The following is a 23,928-nucleotide window of genomic DNA, read 5'->3' as shown; positions in this document are numbered from 1 at the left end:
ATAGAAAAGAACCTGGGCTGGGATCTTTTGGAGATTTCTAAAAACAGGTGAGGTTTTTTTACTCCCATTCTCAAAGAGCTTAAGTTTAATGAGAGTACAGATGTACAGAAATAATACAGCCTAGAATGCAGAAACTCCCACAGGTATAGAAGGAAACCAATCGTTTGGGGGTTCCAAGTAGAAAAAGAGTCTAGTTGGAACATCATAGAATCCATGGGGGGAATGGCAATAGAGACAGGTGGTAAGGGACAAGCCGAGGGCAGAGCAAGAATGAAGATGAAAAGACCAGAAAGAATGAAAAACATTAAGGTGGAGCTTAGAGTATATGTAGAGAAATTGTGAAAAACCAAGTAAGAAAATGTATTGGGGCCAAGTTCTGGAAAGCTGTTAATGCCAGGATTAAGAAAAGTTGCTAAATATTTGAGGAGTGGGTTGGGGGTAAGGACAGTCACTCTTATACACTCTGGTATAGGCTTGGAGAACAAACTTAGCACTATTTATCCAAATCTTTAGATAGACAGCTGCAAGCTCTTTGGGCCTGGGATTTCAATTTTAGGTATTTTTACTAAGAAATATAAGGATGGTCATTATAACATTATTTATAATACTAGAAAATTAGAAACAACCTAAAAATCTAACTGTAAAGCAATGGTTCTCAACCAGGGTGGTTTTGCTCCCAAGGGACATTTGGACATGTCTGGAGACATTTTTGGTTGTCACAACTTGAGGGAGGGTGCTACTAGCATCTAAGTGGGTAGAGGCCAGGTATGCTGCTAAATATCCTAGAATGTGCAGGACGGCCCCCTGCAATGAAGAATCACTGGGCCCAAAATATCAACAGTGCCAAGAGTGAGAATACATACACACACACACACACACACACACACACACACACACACACACACACACATTCTCCAGGAAAATATTTAAATATGCGACAGATATTGACAATTGGTAATATCTGAGAATATGTTTGATTTTAATTTTTCCTTTATGTCTTCCAGTATTTTCTCTTTTATTTTTTGAGTATACGTTTTAATGAGAAAAATGTATGTAAATGGTAGAATGACACTGCTGTGCACAAATGGCAATCTCTTGCCTTCCTGTATTTTCTAAAATTTTAGCCAGAATATATTGGATTTTCTATTAGTCAGCGTTCTCCAGAGAATTGAGTCATACATTTATGGAGGCTGGGAAGTCCCACAATCAGCTGTCTGCAAGTTAGAGAACCAGGAAAGCCATTGATCTAATTCATTCTGAGTCCAAAAGCCTGAGAACCTATAGGGTTTATGGTGTACATCCTGGTGTGAGTTTGAGAACCAAGAGTGCCAGCATGTGAGGGCAGGGAAGGATGGATGTCCCAGCTCAGACAGAGGGCAAATTTACCCTTCCTCTACCTTTTTGGTCTATTCAGGCCCTCAGTGGGTTAGATGATGCTCACTTGCACTGGTGAAGATGATCTTTACCTAGTCTACTGATTCAAATGCTAATATCTTCTGGAAACACTCTTATAGACATACCCAGAGATAATGTTTTACCAGCTATCTAGGTATCCCTTAGCCCAGTCAAGTTGGCATATAAATTAACCATCATAGACTTATAATTAAAAGAAAAAAATTGTCTACAGCCATGCTACCCTGAAGAAGCCTGATCCCGTCTGATCTCAGAAGCTAAGCAGGGTCAGGCCTGGTTAGTACTTAGATGGGAGACCACCTAGGAATACCAGGTGCTGTAAGTGTAAAAAATAAAAAATAAGGGACTGTAAGCTGAAAAAGTCCTTGCAATCTGTGAGGTCAACCAAGGGTTACCTTGCCAAAAAAAAAAAGAAAAAGAAAAAGAAAAAATTTGCTGATCATTAAGGATGTGCCAGGCAGCATTGCAAGGCCTAGGGAATCAGCTCTGATAAGTCCTGGCCTTCATAGAACTCACAGGAAAGAAGTGAAGCCAAACAATAGACAAGGAAGCAAAAAACAAGCCAGATACTTTCTACTAGTACTAAATGCAATAAATAAAATAAGTAGAATGACAACACAGGCAGGAACCAGGAAGAGGATGGTTGGGGGCTCCTTGGGCTAAGACAGCTAAGGATGACTAATATGAGCTGAGACCTTGAGACCTTAAGGTTGAGAAGGAGATGGTGTATGGAATGCTGGGGAAGAGCATTCCAGACAGAGGGCTCACGTCAATCATCATGGGAGTGTTTGGAGAAGTTCAGGTTGCTGCGTGGCCTGCCCAGACCAGGGGGTCACCTGTACACACAGTGCTGAATAGGTGCAGTACCTCTCCCAAGAATTTATTACACTCTACAATAAGGAAAGTAATCTACTTTCCATTAAATTTCATTTACGAAGTTCAAAGTACCAGTGATGGGCTATAATCCTACATTCCTCAGTGTTTACAACATAGGGATGCTGGGCTCTAGCAGATACATTCAGGGAAATTCTAGTACATAGAGATTTTAGAAAGAAAGTGTTCTTCTCCCCTAGTGAGGATTCTTGTGTTTGGAGATTCACTGGAGCCAACAACATCTAGACTATTATGTGCATGTCTGACTGACAACCCAAGAAAGTAGAGACTGTGCCAGTAAAAGCCCATTAAAGTGCCAAGAGAAAAATCAGGGAACTTGACAGGAAATAAATTTTAAAGTTAAGCCTCTATGGAAAGGACAGAAAACTACAATGTTAACTAGAGGTTACCTCCGAGTAGCAGGGTTATGATGACTTTAATGGTCTTTGCTTATTTTCTACAATGAACCTGTATTTTGTAATAAAAGAAAAACCATGAAGAGTGTATTTATGAGGGCCTTTCAAATTCTAAAATTGGAGAATTTTTGAAATCTAGAATTGGGTAAGACTTTGATGCAGTGATTGTGAGATTGGAGCCTATAGGTGCCAGACCCATAATGTATATGAAAGAAGCAGGCTAAGTGGTGAGCATGCAAAGGGAAGTCCCAAATTGGGGATGCCCTGGAGAAGGGAGCACAGAAGGGTGAGGTGAGGGGCCAGGGGATGGAAGCTGGGTGGGCAGTCCCACTCAGCACTAGTCATTTCTGCTTTGGAGGAAAGTGAACACAGTTATTAGATCTTCCCATTCTCTAAGAAAAGCCAAACAAATCTCAGCAGTAAATGTAGGATTCTATGTCAAACCTTGAGAAACACCATACTGGGCAGAGAAAACACATCTACTGTAGTAGGTTGTTCCTGTGCTGCCACTTTGCAGCCTCTGCTTTAGTGTTTTGATTTTTGTTTGTTTGTTTGTTTTTAGTTGAACTTACTTCCTGTTCTGTGCAAAAATCTCTTCTCAGCTGTTAAGGGACCAAGGTGAAAAGAGAACTCTCACTTCCTATCTGGGGCCCAGCAGCATCTGGAACACTTTGATCCTCATAATCCTTGTTCATGGGGAATATTAATGATTTAATCTCTCAAGCTCACTCCCTCTCCTATGCAGCCATATCAGTGAGATTTACAGACAAGACTCAGAGAAATCCAGGTGGAGCAGAACACATCCTGACTCGGTTTTGCCACAGACAGCAAAACTGCCTTCAGAAAATCAGCCTCAGCCCCACCACAGAAGTAGCCAGTAAACTTCCCAGTCATGGGCGAAGTGACAGCAGAGGAGGTGGAGAAGTTCCTGGATTCTAATATTGGCTTTGCCAAACAGTATTACAACCTCCGCTACCGGGCTAAGGTCATCTCAGACCTGCTGGGGGCCAAAGAGGCAGCTGTAGACTTTAGCAACTATCATTCGTTGAACAGTGTGGAGGAGAGTGAAATCATCTTTGACCTTCTGCGAGATTTTCAGGAGAATTTGCAGGCAGAGAAATGCATCTTCAACGTCATGAAGAAGTTGTGCTTCCTCTTGCAGGCAGACCGCATGAGCCTGTTCATGTACAGGGCTCGAAATGGCATCGCGGAGCTAGCCACACGACTCTTCAATGTCCACAAAGATGCCGTTCTTGAAGACTGCTTGGTGGTGCCCGACTCGGAGATTGTGTTCCCCCTGGACATGGGCGTGGTGGGCCACGTTGCACACTCTAAAAAGGTTGTCAACGTCCCCAACACAGAAGAGGTATCTTCTTCCCTATCAGAGGGAGGGCAAGGAGGCATTATTCCATGGGGTTCCGGGGTACAAGTAGGGTGGGGAGCTGCTGGCCACCAAGACTGGGCTGATGGTGACTTGGTGCTTCCCTTTATTTATTTATAACATTTTTTATTTTGGAAAAAAAATCAAACTTAAAGTTGAGTTTTAAAATAGTACAAAAAACTGTGTATCTTTCATCTAAACCTACCAATTGTTCGCACCTTGCCTCATTTGCTTTATGTCTCCATTTTTTCTGGTTTAAAGGGAAAAAGGGAGGGGGCTTCAGAGATCATCTCATCCAACTGACTTTATTTAATGAGTGAGAAGCCTGGAGCCAGGAGAGCTTGAGAAAGGACTTGCTCAAAGTCATCAGTGAGGTAGGGCAGAGATGGGACTTCACATCCAGAGACACAGGAATTCAAATGGGTCATCTTTTTGATTTGGGTTCTTCGGCAAGATAAGAAATCTGGACTTGGGCCTCTGTGGGAAATGGTTTTCTTGAAACACATTGGGTGGGACCTCCCATGGAGTTTTTCTCTCCCACATCTCCCCTTGGACATCCAAGGGTAGGGGTAATGGTTCTGCACACAGGGGGCTTTCCCGAGGACTCCTCCAGCTGGATTAGAGTCTGTTCTCCCTTCAAGTCTCTCTAGACTTTCATTGTAACCAACATGGATTGTCACAGTCTTATGACATGCTCCGATTATCACTGTTTTACAGATGATAAAACTGAAACCCAGAAAGGTTAAGTAACTTGTTCAGAGTCACACTGATAGAAAGTGGCAGAGTGGAAATTTGAACCCAGGTACTCTGGCTTTGTGCCCATGCTCTTCACTGCTCTGCTTTTCTATACTTCATCCTTATTTATAAAATGAGTCACTAGACTAGGTGCTCTTTACCAAAGTCTACTTCAAATCATATGGAAGAAAGTTAAGATGTTAAGCTTTGAGGTCAGATCTGGGTGTAAATCATGACTTAGTCACTTTCTAAGAATACAGTTTTGGCAAAGTGTTTGGCATGTCTGGGCTCACTTCCTAATTTATAAAATGGGGTGAGAATACCTACCTTGCAGTGTTGTAGGATAGAATGAGATAATTATTTCTCATCTAACAAGGTCCAGGGCAAATTATAATGGCCCATACTGGCAGCTCCTGCTTCTTGTTACTATTATTACTGTTTTGTTGTTGTTAGGATGGGTGCTGTACCAGCTCTGCATGGGATTTGGAGAAGAATCCAGTCTTGCCCTTCTGGAGCTTTCAGTTTAGATTCTATTTGTGGGAAAAACAGAGAACAGAGGTGCCAACAGCTTCTCTGGACCCTAGTGTTGAGGCACTGAGGTTTTAGGAAGGTTCTCTGAGTCTAAAAGATCCCAGTCTAGGAGTCTGCTTAGGCTTGCGCTAAAGGACAGTCCTGTTTCACTCTGGAAGTGACACCTGTGTTTCTCTGGGAGCTTTTCAGCCTTGGGAAGTCTTCCTGGCTGGTGATTCAGGCCTGGGGGATTCAAGTCAGTCCGGACCAGCCATTCTTGTGTGCTTGGCACTTGCATGTATTTGCTTCTCTTATGATTCCTTTTAAGAAATCTTATTCTGTTTGGGGCTCTGATAGTAACTGGGGGTTGGATGGAGAATGAGGAGGAAGATGGTATAGACTGGGGTCTAGGTTGTCCCTAAACCACCAATAAGTGACACTCTGAGTCTTGAGTGCCCTCAAAAACCTGGGAAATGGGTTACAATCATGGCATTTTTGAAATGGGAAGCCATGAACGGAGAAGTTTCCCTGGGTTGTAATATAGCTCCCCATGCTCTGGCTAATTCCTATTCATCCTTGGGATATCCTCAGGAAGATTTGCCATTAGGATTGCCAGATAAAATATAGGATGCTCAGTTAAATTTGTTAGATAAATAAAGAATAATTTTCAGTATAAGTAGGTCCTGTGTAATATTTAGGACATACTTATACTGAAATTGATTTTTTATTTATCTGAAATTCAAATGTAACTAAGCATCCTGTGTTTATCTGCTAAATCTGGCAACCCTACTTGCCATTTAATAGTTATTTGTATATTTATTCTTTACCCTGTCACTTATTAGGGAAGTCCATGAAGACTGTCTGATCCTGTCTGTCTCATTTACCGCTAGTTTCTGGCCCCTAGTCCAGTGCCTGGGACAGAGTGGGTATTCAGTACAATTTATTGAGTGAATGAATAAATGATGGCCCCTCTCTAGTTGACCGTGATATTGTGCTCTATAATCAGAAATATATATTTGGCATTTATCCTGCCTCTTGACACAGAACTCCCAAGACCTTTGTAATTCCCTGAGTGATAGGAGCATCTGACACAGAGCTTCTAAATCCTCTTGGAATTTCCTGGGTGGTATGTGTGCTTTTCTTCTAATGAAGGAACCTTGTGTGCTTTTCTTCTAATGAAGGAACCTTGGTGGGTTCCAGGATGGGAACTGGTCATGAGAAAGACCAAGCCATGATCAGATGCTTGGAACTTTCATCCTCACCCCCCATATTCCAGAGAGGGTAAAGGGGCTAGAAATGGAGTATAATTATTCATGCCTGTGTAATGAAGCCTCCATAAAAATCCCAAAGTTTGAGGTTCAGAAAGCTTCTGCGTTGGTGAACACATCCACATGCCAGGAGGGTGGCGCATCCCACCTTCAGAGGGATAGAAGCTTCTGCGTTCAGGTCCCTCCTTGACCTTGCCCTGTGTATCTCTTCATGTGGTTGTTTATCTGTATCATTTATTATGTGATAAACTGGTGAGCATAAGCGTTTCTCTGAGTTCCATGAACTGTTCTAACAAATTATCCAACCCAAGGAGGGGGTCATGGGAACTCCAGTTTACAGCTGATCAGTCAGAAACACAGGAGACAACCTGGGACTTGCTATTGGGGTCTGTAGTGGGGGCATTCTTATGAGACTGAACCATTAACTTGTGAGATCGAATGCTAACTCCAGGTAGATAGTGTCAGAACTGAATTGTAGGATGCTCAGCTGATGTTGGAGAATTTGTCAGTGTTGGAAAAAATACCCACACATCTGGTGTCGGAAATGTGGTAGTAAGGGGCGAGTCAAGGAAAACAGTGAGTTTTTCCTAGACACCAAGAAATCCCATTTCTGAAGACTGAACCTGAGAGGATTATCTTTCCAGGGACTCTCACAGCCATCGTCCTGCTCTCCTGCTCTCCTGCTCTTCCTATGAGACTGGGAACTCAGTGCTCTAGACCAGAAAGAAACCTCAAAGAGAATCTGGTTCAACACTCTAGTTTTGCCAGAGAAGAAACTGAGGCCCAGAGAGGTTTCAACTACTGACAATGTACTGATTGGCTCCTGAGGCCACTCAGAGGACACTCCATAGCTGGGGCTTCAGGGTACCGCTTATCCCACAGGGGCTTCCTACATTATGGTTTGGATTGCAAGTTCATGTTTTACATAATGTCCCCACTATACTATACTGTAACCCAATGAGGATAGCCTCATCTTTCATACTGGTCTTGGCATCTCCAGTGCCTCCCACAGAGCCAGTGCTCAGTAATTATGAATGAACGAATTAATGAATGAATGAAGTGGCGATATCACTTGCTAGCAAAGGAATTGTCTATAAAATAGGGAAAGTGACAGTTCTGTGTGATAGGGCTGACGTGAGAGTTAATGAGATCATATATGTAAGTCGTCTGGCTCTGGGCCTAGGACATCGTTATTATTCACTAAACAGTAGATTTCATCATGAGACACGTTGGGTTTGTAACTGAATGTTTGAAAGAGAAATTGAGGAATGTGAGAATGAGAAGCATGTATTCCATTGCATTGGGAATAAAAATCTAAACCATTTACCATGGCCTCCAAGGCTCTGCAGGATAAGTCCTGCCCGCCTCTCTCCCTCCCTTGCCCTTCACTCTCCCTCCCTCCCCATGCTTCAGCTACACTGGTCTTCTTTCTGTTTCTCAGATCATTGCCCCTCTTGGCCTTTGTCTTCTCTGTGTTCCCTGCTTCACATGCCTGGCTCTTCTGATGCTTTACTTCTCAGCCTTACTTCTTCAGAGAATCATCCCTGGCTGCCATGACTGACTAAAGTAGCTTTGGCCTGCCATCCCTTCCATCACTTTCTATAGCATCGTCCAGCTTATCTACTTCAAAGCAGTTACCACAACCTGAAGAGAGACTGTTTAGTTGTTTACTTGCTTTTTGTCTGCCTACTCTGTTTGTCTGCCTTTCCCATTTCACCAGGGAAAGAATTTTGCCCCTTTTGTTCATTGCTGTAACCCCAGGGTTTAGAAAAATGCCTACCATACTTAGAGAAGGCGCTCTGTTAATGTTAACTGAGCGAATGAATGACTTGGGGTTTTCCCTAGCTGGCATCTGATTCCTGGGCTTTGAAACAAAGAGCTTGAACTATGTGGTTTCTAAGGCCCCTTCTGTCTCTGATAATCTTAGGTTCTATGACACAGTCGTTTAGAAGACTTTATATGCCGAAAATACAAGGATGACAATGACTGCGCAAATGCCAGTCAATTAGTAGTGGTATGATTTGTGAGGGGAGTTCCTGGGCTGAGAATTCAGTGGGAAGGAGGGTTGTGGTGGATTTAGTAACATCTGCCTCATATGCAAGTCAAACTCAAATATTGATTTCCTTGGTAGAGATGAATATTGCAAGCCTGATCTGACCTTATGAAAAGAATCTGAGCGTGCCCTACCCAGACCCGGGTTTGGAGATTCATCGGTGTCCTTAGAGAATGACATGGAAAAATGCTTTGTGGCTAATGCCTCTTTAGAGATTTTGCTTAATCCTCCAGGGCTAATTCAAGCACAGCATGACAGGTTTCTCTTAATTCCTTTACCCTTCACCTGCTTTGAGACAGCTTCATCCACGACAATGCTGTTGCCATTTTATTTAATCCCAGTCCAGCTGGAAGAAATCCATAGATACAGAGCATCACACTGAATTTCTGAATCGTGGGAAAGATTCTGCACACTCATTTCATGTAGAGCTCTCTGAATTGGCTCTATGAAATACATTTCCATCCTCAGAACAGCGTGAACTGTGAAAAATCTAGGCTGGCTTGTGTCCCAAGCAAAGCTCATGGTTGGGAAACCTTACGCTGCTACCAGGAAACAGAAAGGTGGATTCTTTTGGATTTAAGACAGTAATTCAAGATTTGACTCCTCTTTCTGACCTCAAGGACCACACCGCCCTATAATGGCCTCCCTGGCTGCCTTAGGGTGGAGTATGGGAGTGTGTGCTTCTCTTGAACTCTCACAGTTTTGAGCCAACCACAGTGTCCTGTATTACTATTATTGGTTATCTGTGAGCTGGCCTGAAATCTAGTCTCCCCTGTACCTCCAGTGTTTAGCATAAGACCTGACTCACGGTAAGGCTCCCATTATATTTGTGGAATGGAGATATCCCCTGGACTGACTTAGAATTGGATTGTTAAAAAAGCTCAAAGTAGAATATTCTTTTGTTCAATAACCTTGACCCAGGTGTAACCTCGACCAGGCTTCCCTGAAAAGGCAGCAGAGCCGAGAGCAGATTTTGGAGTCACACACACACAAGTAACAAGTAACTTTAACCTTGAGTTTCAGTTTCCTTTTCTGGAAAATGGGCAACTGATGGTGTCCATCTCATAGGTTATTGAGAAGATTAAAGTGAGGCGATACGGTAAAGTGCCAGGCACAATGTTTGCTAGCGATTGTGATTATTATACTCGTGAAAGTCTTTTCCTCACTCAAGTTTCTATTTTGGTTTTAATTGTTATCACCTCGAGAGCTTTCTTTAAACCTTCCTCCCCAAGCGAAGTCAACACCCCTGTCCCCCACTCCCAGGACCATCCCCCAGTGCTTTGCTCACATCTGCTCCATAGTCCTTAGTAGGCTGAATCTCAGACTTTCTTCTTCACCTGGACCCTGGAGGCTTCCAGGGCAGAAATCCTCTCTGATCGCCTTGCTCCTGATGAAGGGAAATTGATAAAAATGACTTCATTCTCTTGTCAACAAGAGAATGAGGAGCCCCCTCACCCCACTCCTTACCATGGGCACCTAGGGTTTGGGGTTGTTTTATTGTCTTTGCTCTTCATTTGTTCATGCATGGTTATCTCTGCCTTGCTTCAGGATGAACATTTCTGTGACTTCGTGGACACACTCACAGAGTACCAGACCAAGAACATCTTGGCTTCCCCCATAATGAATGGGAAGGACGTGGTGGCCATAATCATGGCTGTGAATAAAGTGGGTGGGCCCCACTTCACCAAGAGAGATGAAGAGGTAAGAAGATTTTAGAAACTGCTGGAGTGGCCATGCCAGCACGTTCTCCCAGCTCATGAAGTCCTCTGAACCTTGCTATTTGGCCTGGCCTCGGTTTCTCCACCTGTAAGACAAGGGGGTTAGTCTGATGCTCTCTGAGGGAGGCAGGACAGAGTAATGGTTAAGACATTGGGCTTTGGAGCCAAGAATGTAGGGATGATTGTTCTACTCTGCTAATATCTAGCTGAGTTGGACAAGTTACTTAATTTCTGTGAACCTCTATTTTCTTATCTATGAGAAATAATTACTTGGGGCTTTCCCTATTTTGGCATCTGATTCCTGAGCTTTAAAATATAGTTTTAAAATGGGAATAACTTTACAGTCTCCATCTCTTGGGGTAATTGTGGTGATCAGATAACATATATAAATGACATCACAGGGACTGCAAACAATAAATAGTAACTATTTTTCATTAATACACTCCATCAGCATCCTACATTCTGTGAGTTTTATACTCTTAAAATGTAATATTTTATGAGTTGAGTCAGCATTCCATAATCTATTTGCTCAAATTGTCTCTGATGAAGCTTTAAAAATATTCAGACATTTGCTGATGGGAGAAGTGGCCACAGAAAGGATTTCTCCTTCTCATCTATTTCCCCTCATGCTCTTTGATTTTCAGATTCTTCTTAAGTACCTAAATTTTGCAAATCTAATCATGAAGGTGTTCCACCTGAGTTACTTGCACAACTGTGAGACCCGGCGTGGCCAGGTAAGGGGGTGGCTCAAGGGACTGGACTGGACACATGCCTTTACTGAAGCATTGGAGTGGTCAGGCTGGAAAGGCAGCCTAGGAATCAGCATAAAGTGTCTTTGCAGCATCTCCGGTGTTGTGAGGTAGTGGATATATGTAAAGTTATATTCCAGAGTTATTACCTGCACGAGTTTTCAAGCTTGGATTTGAATCCCTGTTAAGCCATTTATCAGCTCTAAGACCCTGAGCAAATCACTTAGCCTCTCCAAGCTTCAGTCTCCCCATTTGAAAAATGGAGATAATTATGGTTCCACTCTTAAATGATTATTGTCAATAGTAAATGAAATAATGTGTGTAGAGCACTAATACTTAATCCACGTTCGTTATTATTATTCTCTTTAACAAACTATGAGATAAAACAAATGGAAAGAGTTGCAAGCTGGCCAGTTACTTCACCTCCTTGAACCTCAGTTTCTCCATCTATAAAAATGGGGATAATTATCCTGTCTCTATCTCAGGGCTGCTGTGAGGATTAAATGAGATAAACTCTAGAAAGCTTCACCAAGACAAGGGGGTTGCTATTATTCTCTCGCTAGTGAGTTCTGCTTTGTGCCTCAAAAAATTTGACGATGTTTTTGTGTTTTTTCAGATACTGCTGTGGTCTGGCAGCAAAGTCTTTGAAGAGCTTACGGACATAGAGAGACAGTTCCACAAAGCCCTGTACACGGTCCGAGCCTTCCTCAACTGCGACAGATACTCCGTGGGGCTCTTAGACATGACCAAGCAAAAGGTGAGAAAGGAGCGTACCTCTCTCTCCAAGAGCAGGTTACATACACTCTGAGAGGAGCCCAGGCTTGTTTTGCCCATTTAGTTGCACAGGGATGAGGCTGGGAGGATGCGGATAGTTGTGAAAAGTTTTTCATAGTTTTATACTTTAAAAGAGAAAAGCCGATATAGGGCAAGGTGAGTACAAACAACCTGTATCTTCCCTAGTCAGCTGGAAAAGAAAGCGCATGTGAGAAGGCTTGATGAGGTGGTGAAGGTGAGTAATAAAGAAGTTTCTTTGTGGGGGAAAGTCCAGAAAGAAGAAAGTTGCCAACTTCAGGAATTCTCAGAAAATGCATTCAGAGGTGGGCAAAAACCTTTCCTACGGTTTGTAGAGCCCAGGGTTGACCCAGGCAAGTGAAGTGGAGGCAGATACTTAGGTCTGTTCCATTAAAATGCTCAGGGGCTGGATTTGCCCCAAATGCATTGATTAGGGAGGCAGAGCCTGAGAAAGTCTCTAGCTCTGTTTGTTAGCTAGGTTTCCCTAAACTAACACTCCCATTGCTCTTGCTCTATCTCTGCTCCTGAGGCTAATCATTTTCTGCCTTGGAATAGATTTCTAGAGTTACCTAGATTTGTGATTTCCTATCCCAAAGACCCAAGGTCAAGGATTCCTGTCAGTTTCATTTTGTACACCTTGTCATGCTGAGTGTGGTGCCCAGACCAGTGGAGACCCTCCAGATATTTGGTTGAATGAATACGTGAATTACAAGATCTGGGGTTGGAAAAGACCTTAGATCTAGCACAGACTCCCAAATTTCACAGAATCTTCTGAGGAACTGTTTAAAAATTGCTGGGCTACATTTCCTGATTATCTGCTTTTTATACTTAATGCTTTGTGAATATCTTTCTATGTCAGTATACATGGATTCCGTTTAATAAGTCTTTATGTTGAAATATAACATATACACAGAGAAGAGCACTAATTATAGGTGAATAGTTTAATAATTTATCACATCCTCATGTAACCATCAATAAGATGAAAAAAATAGAACATTTCTAACCCTTCAAAAGCCCCTTCCTTACCCCTTTGCAGTAACTTTGAAGTCCATATGAATGGAATCACACAAATACGTGCTCTTTGGTATCCAGCTTCTTTTGATCATTTTGATTGTAAACTCAGTCCTTGTTGCTCCACATAACATTTGTTCATTCATTTTCATTCCCTCAGAATGTTCCATTATATTAATAACCTACAAAATATTTATTTTTTCTACTATCGATGGACATCTGAGTTTTCAAGTTTGGGCTATTCTGAATATTATTATTATGAACACTCTAATACATATCTTTTGGTACACAGTCGAATCCATTTCTTTTAGGCATTTTCCGAGGATTAGAAGTTCTGGGTAACAGTATTAGTAGATATTGCCCATCTGATTTTCAAAATGAATGTACCATTTTATCCTCCTGCCAGCAATGTAGGAGGGGTTCCTCCCCAGTTCTTGGTATTGCCAGTCTTATTAATTGTTGTGAGCAGGTAGTGTTATCTTTTTGGTTATTAACATGCATTCTCCTAATTACTGATGAGTTTGAACATTTTTTCATGTTTATTGGTCATTTGGATATCTTCTTTTGTGTAGTGCCTGTTCGAGTCTTTTCTCCATTAAAAAAAAAAAATCTGTTGCCTTTTTGATGTTACTGATTAGTGGGAGTGCTTTACAAATTATGGATATGGGTCCTCCTGTTGAATACACACATTGCAAATATTTCGCCCCACTCTGTGCTTTCTTTCTCTTAATAGTATGTTTTGAGGAATGTAAGTTGTGAGTTCTAATGTAGGCCAATTTACCAATCTTTCCCTTTAGGGTTATTGGTGTTTGTGCCCTAAGGTGATGTAAATACTCACGTTAACTTCTAAAAGCTTTATTGTTTTAACTTCTGCATGGAGTTCTACCATCTACCTGGAATACTTAAAGTGTGTAGTGTGAGGTCAGTATTAATTTTTCCATGTGGCTATCCAATTGACCCAGCACTATTTATTGAAAAAAACCTTTTTTTCCTCGTTCTTCTATTAAAAAGACTGCCTTTCCCTATCATACCTCTATCAACAATCAAGTGTCCATATATATGGAGTCTGTTTCTGGACTCTCTATTTCTCCCATTGGTATATTTATCTATTCTTCTGCAATATCATACTGTCTTAATTACATTATCTTTATAAAATGTCTTGATATCATTCACTAGTAAAAAGACCTATAGGTCTGTTGTTATTATATATTAGACTTTTTCAACATGTTTTATGTGTCTTACACACTTGTGTTTTGCATCCTTTTGTATTTTTGTTTTTCAATTTAGATATTTGTTCTTATCTATCTTTCATTAATCACCAATCCTTCAGTTGTGTCTAATTGGCTGTTAAAACTATCTATTGTGTTCTTAATTTCATGTATTTTTCAATCTTAGAAATTTCATTTCATTCTTTTTTTGTAGTTTCCAGTTCTCTGCTAAAATTCTCTATTCTGTATTTGACTTCTTGGACATAATCAGTTATTTTAGAGTCTGGGTATGACTCTGTAATATCTGTAGATACCTTCTATGACTCTGTTCCTGTAATCTGCTTCCCTCTTGATTTTTCAGTTAATTCTTATCTTATATATCTATTATTTTTGTTGGAAAACTTTTCAAGGGCTAGTCTATTTTGGTTCACTTTTATACCTAGGGCATAAACCTTCGGGGAGATCCCAGCCAAAAGTCTGGGGTGTTTTCAAAGGTATTCCTATTTGGCAGACCCTAAATTCCAGTTTTGTTCTTCTAGCCCATGAATCTGCTGAAAGCTTTGCTTAGCTTCCTAGCTGCTCCACATCATCTTTGGTATTAACAAGGGGTCAAAAGGAAAACTTGAATCCAATGTTGGGCTCACATAGCCAGGCTTCCCTTCTCTGTGGGATCTTGGCCCATCAAGTCCTTGCTGCCTTGCTAGCTCCATGACTCCTTCAAAAAAATATTTATACATATATACACACATACACACAGTCTAGATTTTATAGTTATTCTCAGTCAGAGGATTGGTTTGGAACAAACGAACCACCATTAGCCGAAGTAGAAATCCTCTTCCTGTGTTCTTTAGCCCACTTGGAGTTATCTCATTCTTTTGAATAGTATGGGTATGCCATATTAATTTATTCTTTCTCCTATTGCTGAGCATTTAAATCATTTTTAAGCAGTCTTGCAATTGAAGATGATTCTGCAGCATACAATCATGGAGTTAAATCTCTACACTCTCGAACAGAGAATATCTACATAATAGAGCTGTGGAAGTGGAATTATTGGGACAAAATTTTATTTTGTTTTCCCCACATTTTCTCTCTAAAGACTGTACTATTTTACACTTGTGTTCATGCTTCATGAGCGTTCCATTTTCCCATGCTCCTACCAATTCTGAATGTCATACATCTTTTTATTTTTCCTATCCGAATGGGCAAAAATTGTTATTGCTTTTTACTTCTGATTGTTTTCTCACTGATTACCAGTGAGGGTAAATATATTTTGTTTGTTTGTAATTTAATTTTTCTTTCTTCATGTATTACCCTGACATATCATTTTTCCACCTTTAAAATTGAATTGTCTATTTCTTATTAAAATATAAGAGTACTTTATATATGATAAAAGTTGTATATCTGTCACACAGGCTACAACCATATTTTCCCTTCCTGTGGATCATATTTTAACTTTGTTTATGTCATGTTTCATCATATAGAAGACTTAAATTTTCTTTTATGGCTTCCGAATTTTGGATTTGTTTAAGAAAGACTTCTCTATCCTCAATATTATAAAGAGAATATAAAATAATATAATGTGTTCTCCTCTAGTATTTTATTGTTTTGATTACTCTGTATTAATCTTTCATCCATCTTGAAATTATGTATGAGTATGATGTGAGGTAGGAGTAAGTTTGTCCCCCCCGACCCCATATTTTCTCAGTGGAACAGTAGTCTACATTTGCTCCACTGTTTTGAAATGCCACAATTTTGATATGCCATTTTATCATGAACCAGAATTCCATATGCTCATGGGTCTATTATTCTCATTTTTGCCTTTAAAATAGCTCCCTAAGTGATTCTGGTACAGTTGGGCCATATACTGACTTTAGGAAGCCTCTGGTTCTAATGTGGTCATCCATTTGATTTTTGCATACTCTTAAAATATTTTGCCAAATATTGCTAAGTCCAGCAATAAGCTCTTTCATACTAATTCAGAAAGTAGTATATGAATGAATCCATACAAATGAATGGTTTTTTTTTTTTAAGCCAAAAGAATTTCTGAGTAGTTGAATTCAGAAACCTCCATTTTAAGGTGCTCAGTTTGTACCTTAAATGATCTGCCCCCAGGTGCAGGCAGCTCTATGCCCTCTGTTTCTTTTGAACTCTCTCTCGAAAGGGAAAGTCACATTTCAGCAAAAATATTCTGATTTGGTCATCCCCAAAAGATGGAACAACCTGGCAATTAGAGGCGAGCTGAGCTACCTACAATCACTCTAAAAACCTATACCCACTCCTCTGCCCCGGGTAGCTAAGCTCTTACCTGAGCTACTGACTTTATGAAAGAAATCAATAAAAGCCACTGAATTATACACTTGAACTTGGTGAATTGTATGGCATGTGAATTATATCTCAGTTAAGCTGTTTAAAAATCAAAGAAAGAAGAAAAATGAGAAAGAAAGAGAGAGGAAGGCAGGCATAAACATGCCCCACTTTCCACCCAACCCCTTGCTGACAACTTCTGTTTATTTCTGGAACAATCAATCTTCAGAGACACTCAGTGTTTGACACAGATGACGTCAGCACCAAGTACTTTTCCTTCTCCTGGGCTCCTCTAATATTCGTGTTCTTCCATTTCTGTTTTGGTTCTTACCCCATCTCCCTTACTATAGTTACTCGAGTACTTGATTGTCTCCTCCATGAGACAGTAAGTTCCCCCAAGGCACACACTGTGCCTTATCCATCTCAGTATATCTAGTGTGACTCAGGTAGGCCTTGAGTTCAGATTTTCACCCAGAATTTCTTCCTATTGTCAGTAGTCAAGAAAAATCTGAATTTCATGTGACTCCCTTCTCCTTGTTCTCTAGATGATATTAGAATAGGCAAACTGCCATGGCAAACATGTTCAAACAAGAGAGAGACCAAGAACAGGAAAGACGGGCATCCTACCCACCATAACCCAGCGCTAATTGATCACTGTCCCCAAACACCAACAGACGAATGAACAGAGCAGGCACTGGAGGACAGAGGCCTCCTCTGCAGGCCCAGGCTCCACCCACCACAAGCTGTGCAGCTCTGCAAGCAGTAGAACCGAAGGAGAAGTAGCAGGGAAAAGCCCAAGCACCATCTCAGTCAGTTTCTTCTCCTGGGCCTGCATGACAGTGCAATGCTGGCCCTTTTCTCTCTTCCCCTGTCTTTGCTAGTTGTCTTAGGCATCATCCTTTCTTCTTGGATCTCAGATATGAATTGATCTGTCCATATTTGGCACTACTGTTTTTTCTTTCTTATCTGGGAAAAATATTTTTTTCCTGATCATGAAAGCAATAAAGTTTACTATGGAAACATTGCTAAATAAATTATAGTCTTATTCTAATCACCCAGAGAAAACCAGTTGTTAATGATTTGTTGAGAATTTTTGAGAGCATTTTCTGTGCATAGTTAAACATTGAGATTACATGATCTATAATTTTTTGTCACCTCACATTTTTTACTCATCAGTGTATCATGAACACCTTTTTAATCAATACATAAACATCTGTAGCATCATTGTTATTAGGTGTACCATAATTGACTTAATAAGTCCCCTCTTATTAGACACTTAGGTTGTTTCTAATTTTTTACTATTATAAATGATACTGCAAGGAACATTGCTTTAGCTAAACCTTCAATCATGTATTTTCACGACATGTTAATTATTGTTTTTCTCATTCCTAGGAATTTTTTGACGTTTGGCCAGTCCTGATGGGTGAGGCTCCACCTTACACTGGCCCCAGGACTCCAGATGGAAGGGTAGGTCTCTCTCTGGCAGATTCAGTATGATCAAATGTTGAATGAAATGAAAATGTCAGGCACTGTAGACCCTGCTGATGTTTTTTTTATCACTTGAATATTTATCTTCTCTGGGTTGGGTTTTCTCCTTTGAAGTTATGGTAATTCCTTATAATTGTCAAGATTTACAAATCTATCTTTTTACTTAAAAATTTTTTTTGAATTGGTAGCTTAGCAATTAAAAATCAAGATATTTCCCATAAATATCTATATTCTCGGTTTCTTTTAAAAAGGTAGAAAATCTGTCAAAATTGGACCCGCAATCCCACAGGGTTAATTCAATTGGAGCTGAGTATCGGCTGTCTCTTTGGAATGTGGCCTGAGCTCTCTAGTTTGCCACAGTCCCTCCTCATCACTCCCTCTTGTGTACACTCGGCCCCCTGCTTTTGTTTATGTTTCTATTGGGCCTATAGCACTTGAGTTTGTTATCTCTGGTCTCATACCATTGCTTCATTTTAAAGGTGAAGCACAAACACTTTAGAGAAGCTAAAATGATACAGGTGGGGATGTGATGATGATGCAGGGTAAACAGACTTAGCACTCAAATGGCCTATAGCACCCACAGAATGACTGAATGATCTTAGCTGAGGCCAGACAGGATAAGCAAGCAGCAGAGTCATCCCCTGAATTGAGTTTTAGTCCAGTGCTCTTTCCCACAAGCTCTTTTAGCCTATCTGAAATTTCTGCTAGGAGGCTTGATCCCACCCAGCCCACCTTAACCCTACCCCAAATAAAGGGCTATGTGTGTATGTGTGTATGTGTGTATGATAGACTTTATTTAGTCTTAATTCAAATTCTTGCTTATGAGTTTCATATACACACCCGAAAATATTTTAACCTTGGAATCTACGTGGTCTGCTGTGCTTTATCCAAAGTGACCTTTATAACCTGCTGGTGTCCAGTTTCAAACTACTCTTTTACCCATACAATTTTGTGATTGCATTTGGGAAGACTGACTCTTCAAGGAGTGTATCATGTGCCACTGTCAAAAACGATTTGGGGACACCTTTCCTTTTGAAGTACAGCTTTTTATGTTGACAGTGCTGACATGTTACCACTGAGTTTTTTCTCCAATTACCATATGAGCTGAACATGTATCTTCTCGAAATTTACAAGGGGAAGAACTAGAATAGAGATCACCATAGCTTTCAGACACCACCAACTTCAATTAACTTCAGTTTCCGTAGCAACTTTGATATTCAGCTCCCTGAGCTGAGTCTTGAGGTTAGAGGTCACCTCCAACTCCAGGACGGCCAGAGAAATGTTGGGCTCTAACTAATCTGTCGCTTCACCTTCAAGCACCCCAGTCTTTAAAATTGAACTGAACAGGACCTTTCCTCACTGAGTGCCAGCCCAGGAAGAGCTGCCCATCATTTGATCAATTCAAGAAGTTTTGGTTTACTGAGGTGACTAACACACTCATGGTTAAGACTTTTCTTTCCCAAAATCTTCTACCCCTCAGGTAGTAAGAGCTCAGTCAGTCCTTGCAAGAGTATGAGGCATTACGTTGTGACAGAAAAGGCCAGAAGGCAAAAGACTTTGGTTTTGGTTGGTTTTTAACTTGTAGGATGAACTTGGTCAAATAACCCCTTGGGTCTCTGACTTTCCCATCTATGGGGCACTGTGACTGAACTCATCTCCAAAGTCCGTTCCAGGTTTAGGACACAGCTAGTGAGGAAAACACACATAGGCCTGAGCTTGGGCCAGACACAGCATGACAGGATTAGTCAAAAGCGGATCTTCTGGAAGGAGCATGGGCTTGGAGGAAGGAGCATGGGCTTGGAGGAAGAAAGCCTGAGTTCACATCCCTGCTCCACCAGCCAGGTGTGTGGCCTTGGGGAACCTCTCTAAGCCTCACCTTCCTCATCTGTAATGCCTGACCTAGTAGTGCCCTGGGAACTAAAGGAAATTACATGCTGATACACAGTAGGCACTCCAGTCTCATGGCTACCTGGCTTGAATCACTCTCTCTGCCAGGAACTTTACCTGGATTATGTCATTCACTCTTCTTCTTCTGTTTGTGAAGGAGGTATCTTCATTTCCCCTCATTTGATAGTGAGAAGATTGAGGTCTGGAGGGGTCAAATCATTTGCACAAATTCAAACCCCAGATGCTTTCTTTTCTGGTAGCTGGTTACAGTCATGCTTTTCAACATTCCCTTTGCCTTCTAACATCACTCTCACACTTTATCTGCCACATTCACATTAGAAATACAGCTTTTGTCTGGATTTTGACCAATTAACTTCCCCAAATCTTGGGTTTAAAGCTCCGCAATAGCAGCTACACCTCACTTCATCTCCTTTTAGAAATAAAGTGTTGTACATGTGTATTTTAATTATTAAAAAGTTATACAGGCTAATTAGGCTTTTTGGTGAAAAAAATATATATAACACTTATTTTAAAACTAGTATATTTCCATGCACAGTGATTTGGCTAGGGCTGTATTTGTGGCTCTTTCAAAGACCCTTGTGTTACAGCCTTAGCTGCTCTGGTGGAAGGTAACAAAAGTGCTCTTTGGTGGCTCAGTTTTGACTTTCCAAAGGCTGGTGAATTCCTACATTAATATGGCCTTGATGGCAGCTTGACTGAGCTACAGTATTTGAAAAAAAGCCCTATTTACCTAAAGCACACTGACCTTTTTGTGCTTTCTGTGAAAGCAAATTGATTCTCCTGTGGGTTTCAAAAAAACATGTTCATTTCTAACCTTTCTAAAAGAGTCTCATGACTACCCCTGGACAGGGCAGCCTGCAGGGCCCACGGAGCCAGCAGCTTGCCTGGGGCTGCGGTCAGCATCCCATGCCCAAAGACAGATGGCTCTAACACAAAGACCCGAAGAAGGTCGAGAAGGTCGTAGAAGTTAGCCTCCTCCTCCTCCCAACGTGGAAACTTAGCTCTTCCAAAGCCCCAGCAGATAATTTGGTTTCTTTGCTTTCTAGAACGGCCTACGAGTTACAACTTCACTTCTAAAAAGTGTTCTTAGCACAATTTGTTTATATTTATTGAAAAAGTAATGCATGAGCACAGTGAAAAGCTCATACCGTACAGAAGGGAACAACACAGAAATCCAGCCTCCTGAGACAGGTTAGCAGTCTGTCTTTTCTGTGGGTATCCAGATGTTCTTGGATATGTAGATGTATTCGACTACCCCCACCCTCAACAAATGTGATGATTTCATTTTGTGTCTTACTTTTCCCACCTGCCTGTGTTTTGACATCTTCCCTATCAGCACAGATACAACTTCATCGTTCTGGAGACATGCACAATATCCACTGTACACAGTCACTCAATTTGTTTAACTGCTCTCCTAACGATGGCCATTACATTGTCTCCAGGCTTTTTAAAGCAGTCTGGCTGAGACCCCCGGATGAGGCAAATGACGCTTTTACCTATGTCTGGGAGTATATCTATAGGATCCGTCACTATAATGTGGAATTACTGGGTCAAAGAATATGTGCATTTTAATCTTTGAGGGATATTCCCTACCATCCAACTACAGTCTCAGAATTATAGCTGGGAGGGGCTTTAGGGATTATCCAGTCCAATTTTTAAACATCTCTGATTGTCTTAGAACCCTAGACTTCCACAATGGCTGCCTTGGCCAGAGATGAGGGTCTCTATGTACTCAACTCTGCTGCCATTAGGGCGGTTCTACTTTCATCCGCTTTACATGATTAGATCAAATGCTTTGTTTGGGGAAGGAGCTCTGCTGCTTAACAGCATCAACAAACACCACTGATTTTGCAGCTGGGGGAACTGAGGCCCAAAGAGTACTCATGGTAAAACCAAGAGTAGAGCATGAGTCTTCACACTAGATCTAGTTTCAGCTCCATTTCATCACATGGTAGGGTTCATCTAGTCTCCACTTGGATGCTTCCTATTCGAGGGAGCTCACGTCTACCCTGGGCCCGCTGACGTCTTTAGAATAGCTCTAGCTTCTGTCTCCTGTTAAGTTAGAGTGTACTTCTCGGAAGGGTTCAGTCACCGTAGCTGCTGCCAATGCTGGTTGTTGAGGAGCAGAGCCTCTCTCGCATAGGCCTGAAGAAAGTCATGATCTCCTGTCAACCAAATGGACCTTCAGACAACCTTGATTGGGTCAGGAATTTTCTTTGTGGAGTTGCTGAGTCAGGAGGCAGAGTGGGGCCCAGGTGTTTACATTTAAATCTCTAGAGCATTCTCAGAACACCTGTAGTAAAGGAACAGGTTTTTTTTTGTTTTTGTTTTCGTTTTTAATTTCTAATCCATTTGGACTGGAAATTTTCAAAATGAAAAATAAAAAAACTAAAAAGACGTACAAAATATAAGTCTTCCCATTTTTTTTTTATTAGTTTCAACAGATCTAACTTAGTCAAACTGCTATAAAAGCTTCTACATGCCAACTCTCAATGTTTATTTTTATCTCATCAAGGAATGGCCACAAATAGTTTGCAGATAGGTATCAGTCCAGGGACCACACTTTAAATAGTTCTGTTCCAGGTGAGAGTGATGCAGAGAGCAAAACACTGCTTTAAGTTATTAACCTTAAGTGACATAGTAAAACGAACATGGAACATAAAAGTCAAGGTTCTGGTCCCGGCTCACTCTCTTACTGTCCTTTCCTCTCTCTGGGTCTCATTTTTCCCATTTTTTAATGGTTGCTAACTTGCCTGTCACACCTGGGAGTTCAAATAAGGTGATGGAATTTTCCATGGAGCACTACCAGTTAGGAAGTCATGTCATTGGACAGATTTATTCTAAGAGTGAGAACTTTAATGGTGCAAGGAGGTGGGAGGAATGAAAGAGTTGGAAAGCGAGTTAGGAGGCATGAGGCACGATTGAGAAGACAAATCTGGAAGAGCTGACATAGCAAGGAAGGCAGTTGAGTGGTAGGAATGAATGAAAAAGGGCACCGTGTCCATGGAGCTGAGCCCTACATGGAGAATGGCTGGGTTGACAGTGATTCTGAAAGGAACAAGAACTTCCATTTTAACTCCTTTTCTCCCTAAACTCGAGCAGCTGCTTTCTCCCTTTCTTCTTGTACTCAAACTCTAGATAACCTTGGAACACTTCCTATCCCTCTTTCCTGCCCTGGATCCCAGCCCCTGTTTGGCTACTGTAGGCTGGGCCTAAGGAGCACACAAAATCCTGAGTTAGCTGAAAACTGAATGGTCTTCAGAGGCAGCTGGAACACAACCTTAGAAATTCAGGCTGGGGCTTCTGAAAAACCCTAGGGAATGCAGGAAAGAATAAGGCCTGTGTCATAGACACACTCCTTCTGAAGTTCTCTCTCAGATTCTGAAGGTATATATTTCTCTCTTTTGCCTAGGAAATCAACTTTTACAAGGTCATTGACTACATCCTGCATGGCAAAGAAGACATCAAAGTAATCCCGTAAGTCAGATGGCCGTACTTCACTTCAAGTGGACAGGGAATGTCACCTTACCATGTGCCCAAAGGAAAATGAGAGTCAGAATATTTGTAAGCATTGGCCGCCACAGTATATGCCATCTGAATTAATAGAGAGGAAAAATGAATAATAAATGCATGCTTTACCAAACCAAAAGAAGGCAAAATAAAAATTTAGAAAGGACAGAAAGCGTGTGGGAAATGTACAAAGTGAACAAATATATCAGTAACTTCTCTAAATGTAACATTCCAATTAAATGACAAAGATTGCCAGGCTGAATAAGTAATTAATCTCTCATATTTCATTGATTCTAAGAAGCATAGTTTTCTACTTTTTGCATTTCTGAAATAGAATCAATGACATTGTATAATTGCTGTCTGATATAGTTGTTATTGCCTAGCTATGCATGCACTTGGTCATAACCATTCATATAGCTATGTCTTCAGGTGAGTTATATGTGTTAGTTGTATCCATATTGAATTTAATTGTCATATAAAGCAACTTAAAGAGATTATATTATGATGCAGCATTGAAACCAAAAGTTGCTTTGAATGGCACAAAAAGACAGGAAAAAAGTATAAAATATGATAAAAATCTATATCTAAATT

General features: G+C 41.0%; 1 protein-coding gene and 1 pseudogene across 1 annotated transcript in view; both read left to right on the top strand.

The window, feature by feature from the left end:
• The first annotated feature begins 1,619 nt into the window (after positions 1 to 1,619).
• Positions 1,620 to 1,738, top strand: LOC112475338 (annotated as a pseudogene).
• Positions 1,739 to 3,594: 1,856 nt separating this feature from the next.
• PDE6A (phosphodiesterase 6A) overlaps positions 3,595 to 23,928 on the top strand; it is a 51,601-nt gene continuing 31,267 nt past the window's right edge. Inside the window, exons 1-6 of the mRNA XM_006906388.2 lie at positions 3,595 to 4,068; positions 10,198 to 10,350; positions 11,012 to 11,101; positions 11,733 to 11,873; positions 17,824 to 17,898; positions 23,240 to 23,304. Of these exons, the coding sequence (XP_006906450.1) occupies positions 3,595 to 4,068; positions 10,198 to 10,350; positions 11,012 to 11,101; positions 11,733 to 11,873; positions 17,824 to 17,898; positions 23,240 to 23,304 (998 nt within the window). The remainder of the gene's footprint in view (positions 4,069 to 10,197; positions 10,351 to 11,011; positions 11,102 to 11,732; positions 11,874 to 17,823; positions 17,899 to 23,239; positions 23,305 to 23,928) is intronic.

Source organism: Pteropus alecto, unplaced genomic scaffold (assembly GCF_000325575.1).
Source record: "Pteropus alecto unplaced genomic scaffold, ASM32557v1 scaffold40, whole genome shotgun sequence".
In the NCBI taxonomy this organism is placed as follows: domain Eukaryota; kingdom Metazoa; phylum Chordata; class Mammalia; order Chiroptera; family Pteropodidae; genus Pteropus; species Pteropus alecto.
The sequence above is the reverse complement of the archived record's forward strand: the minus strand, read 5'-3'. Positions and strand labels throughout refer to the sequence as shown.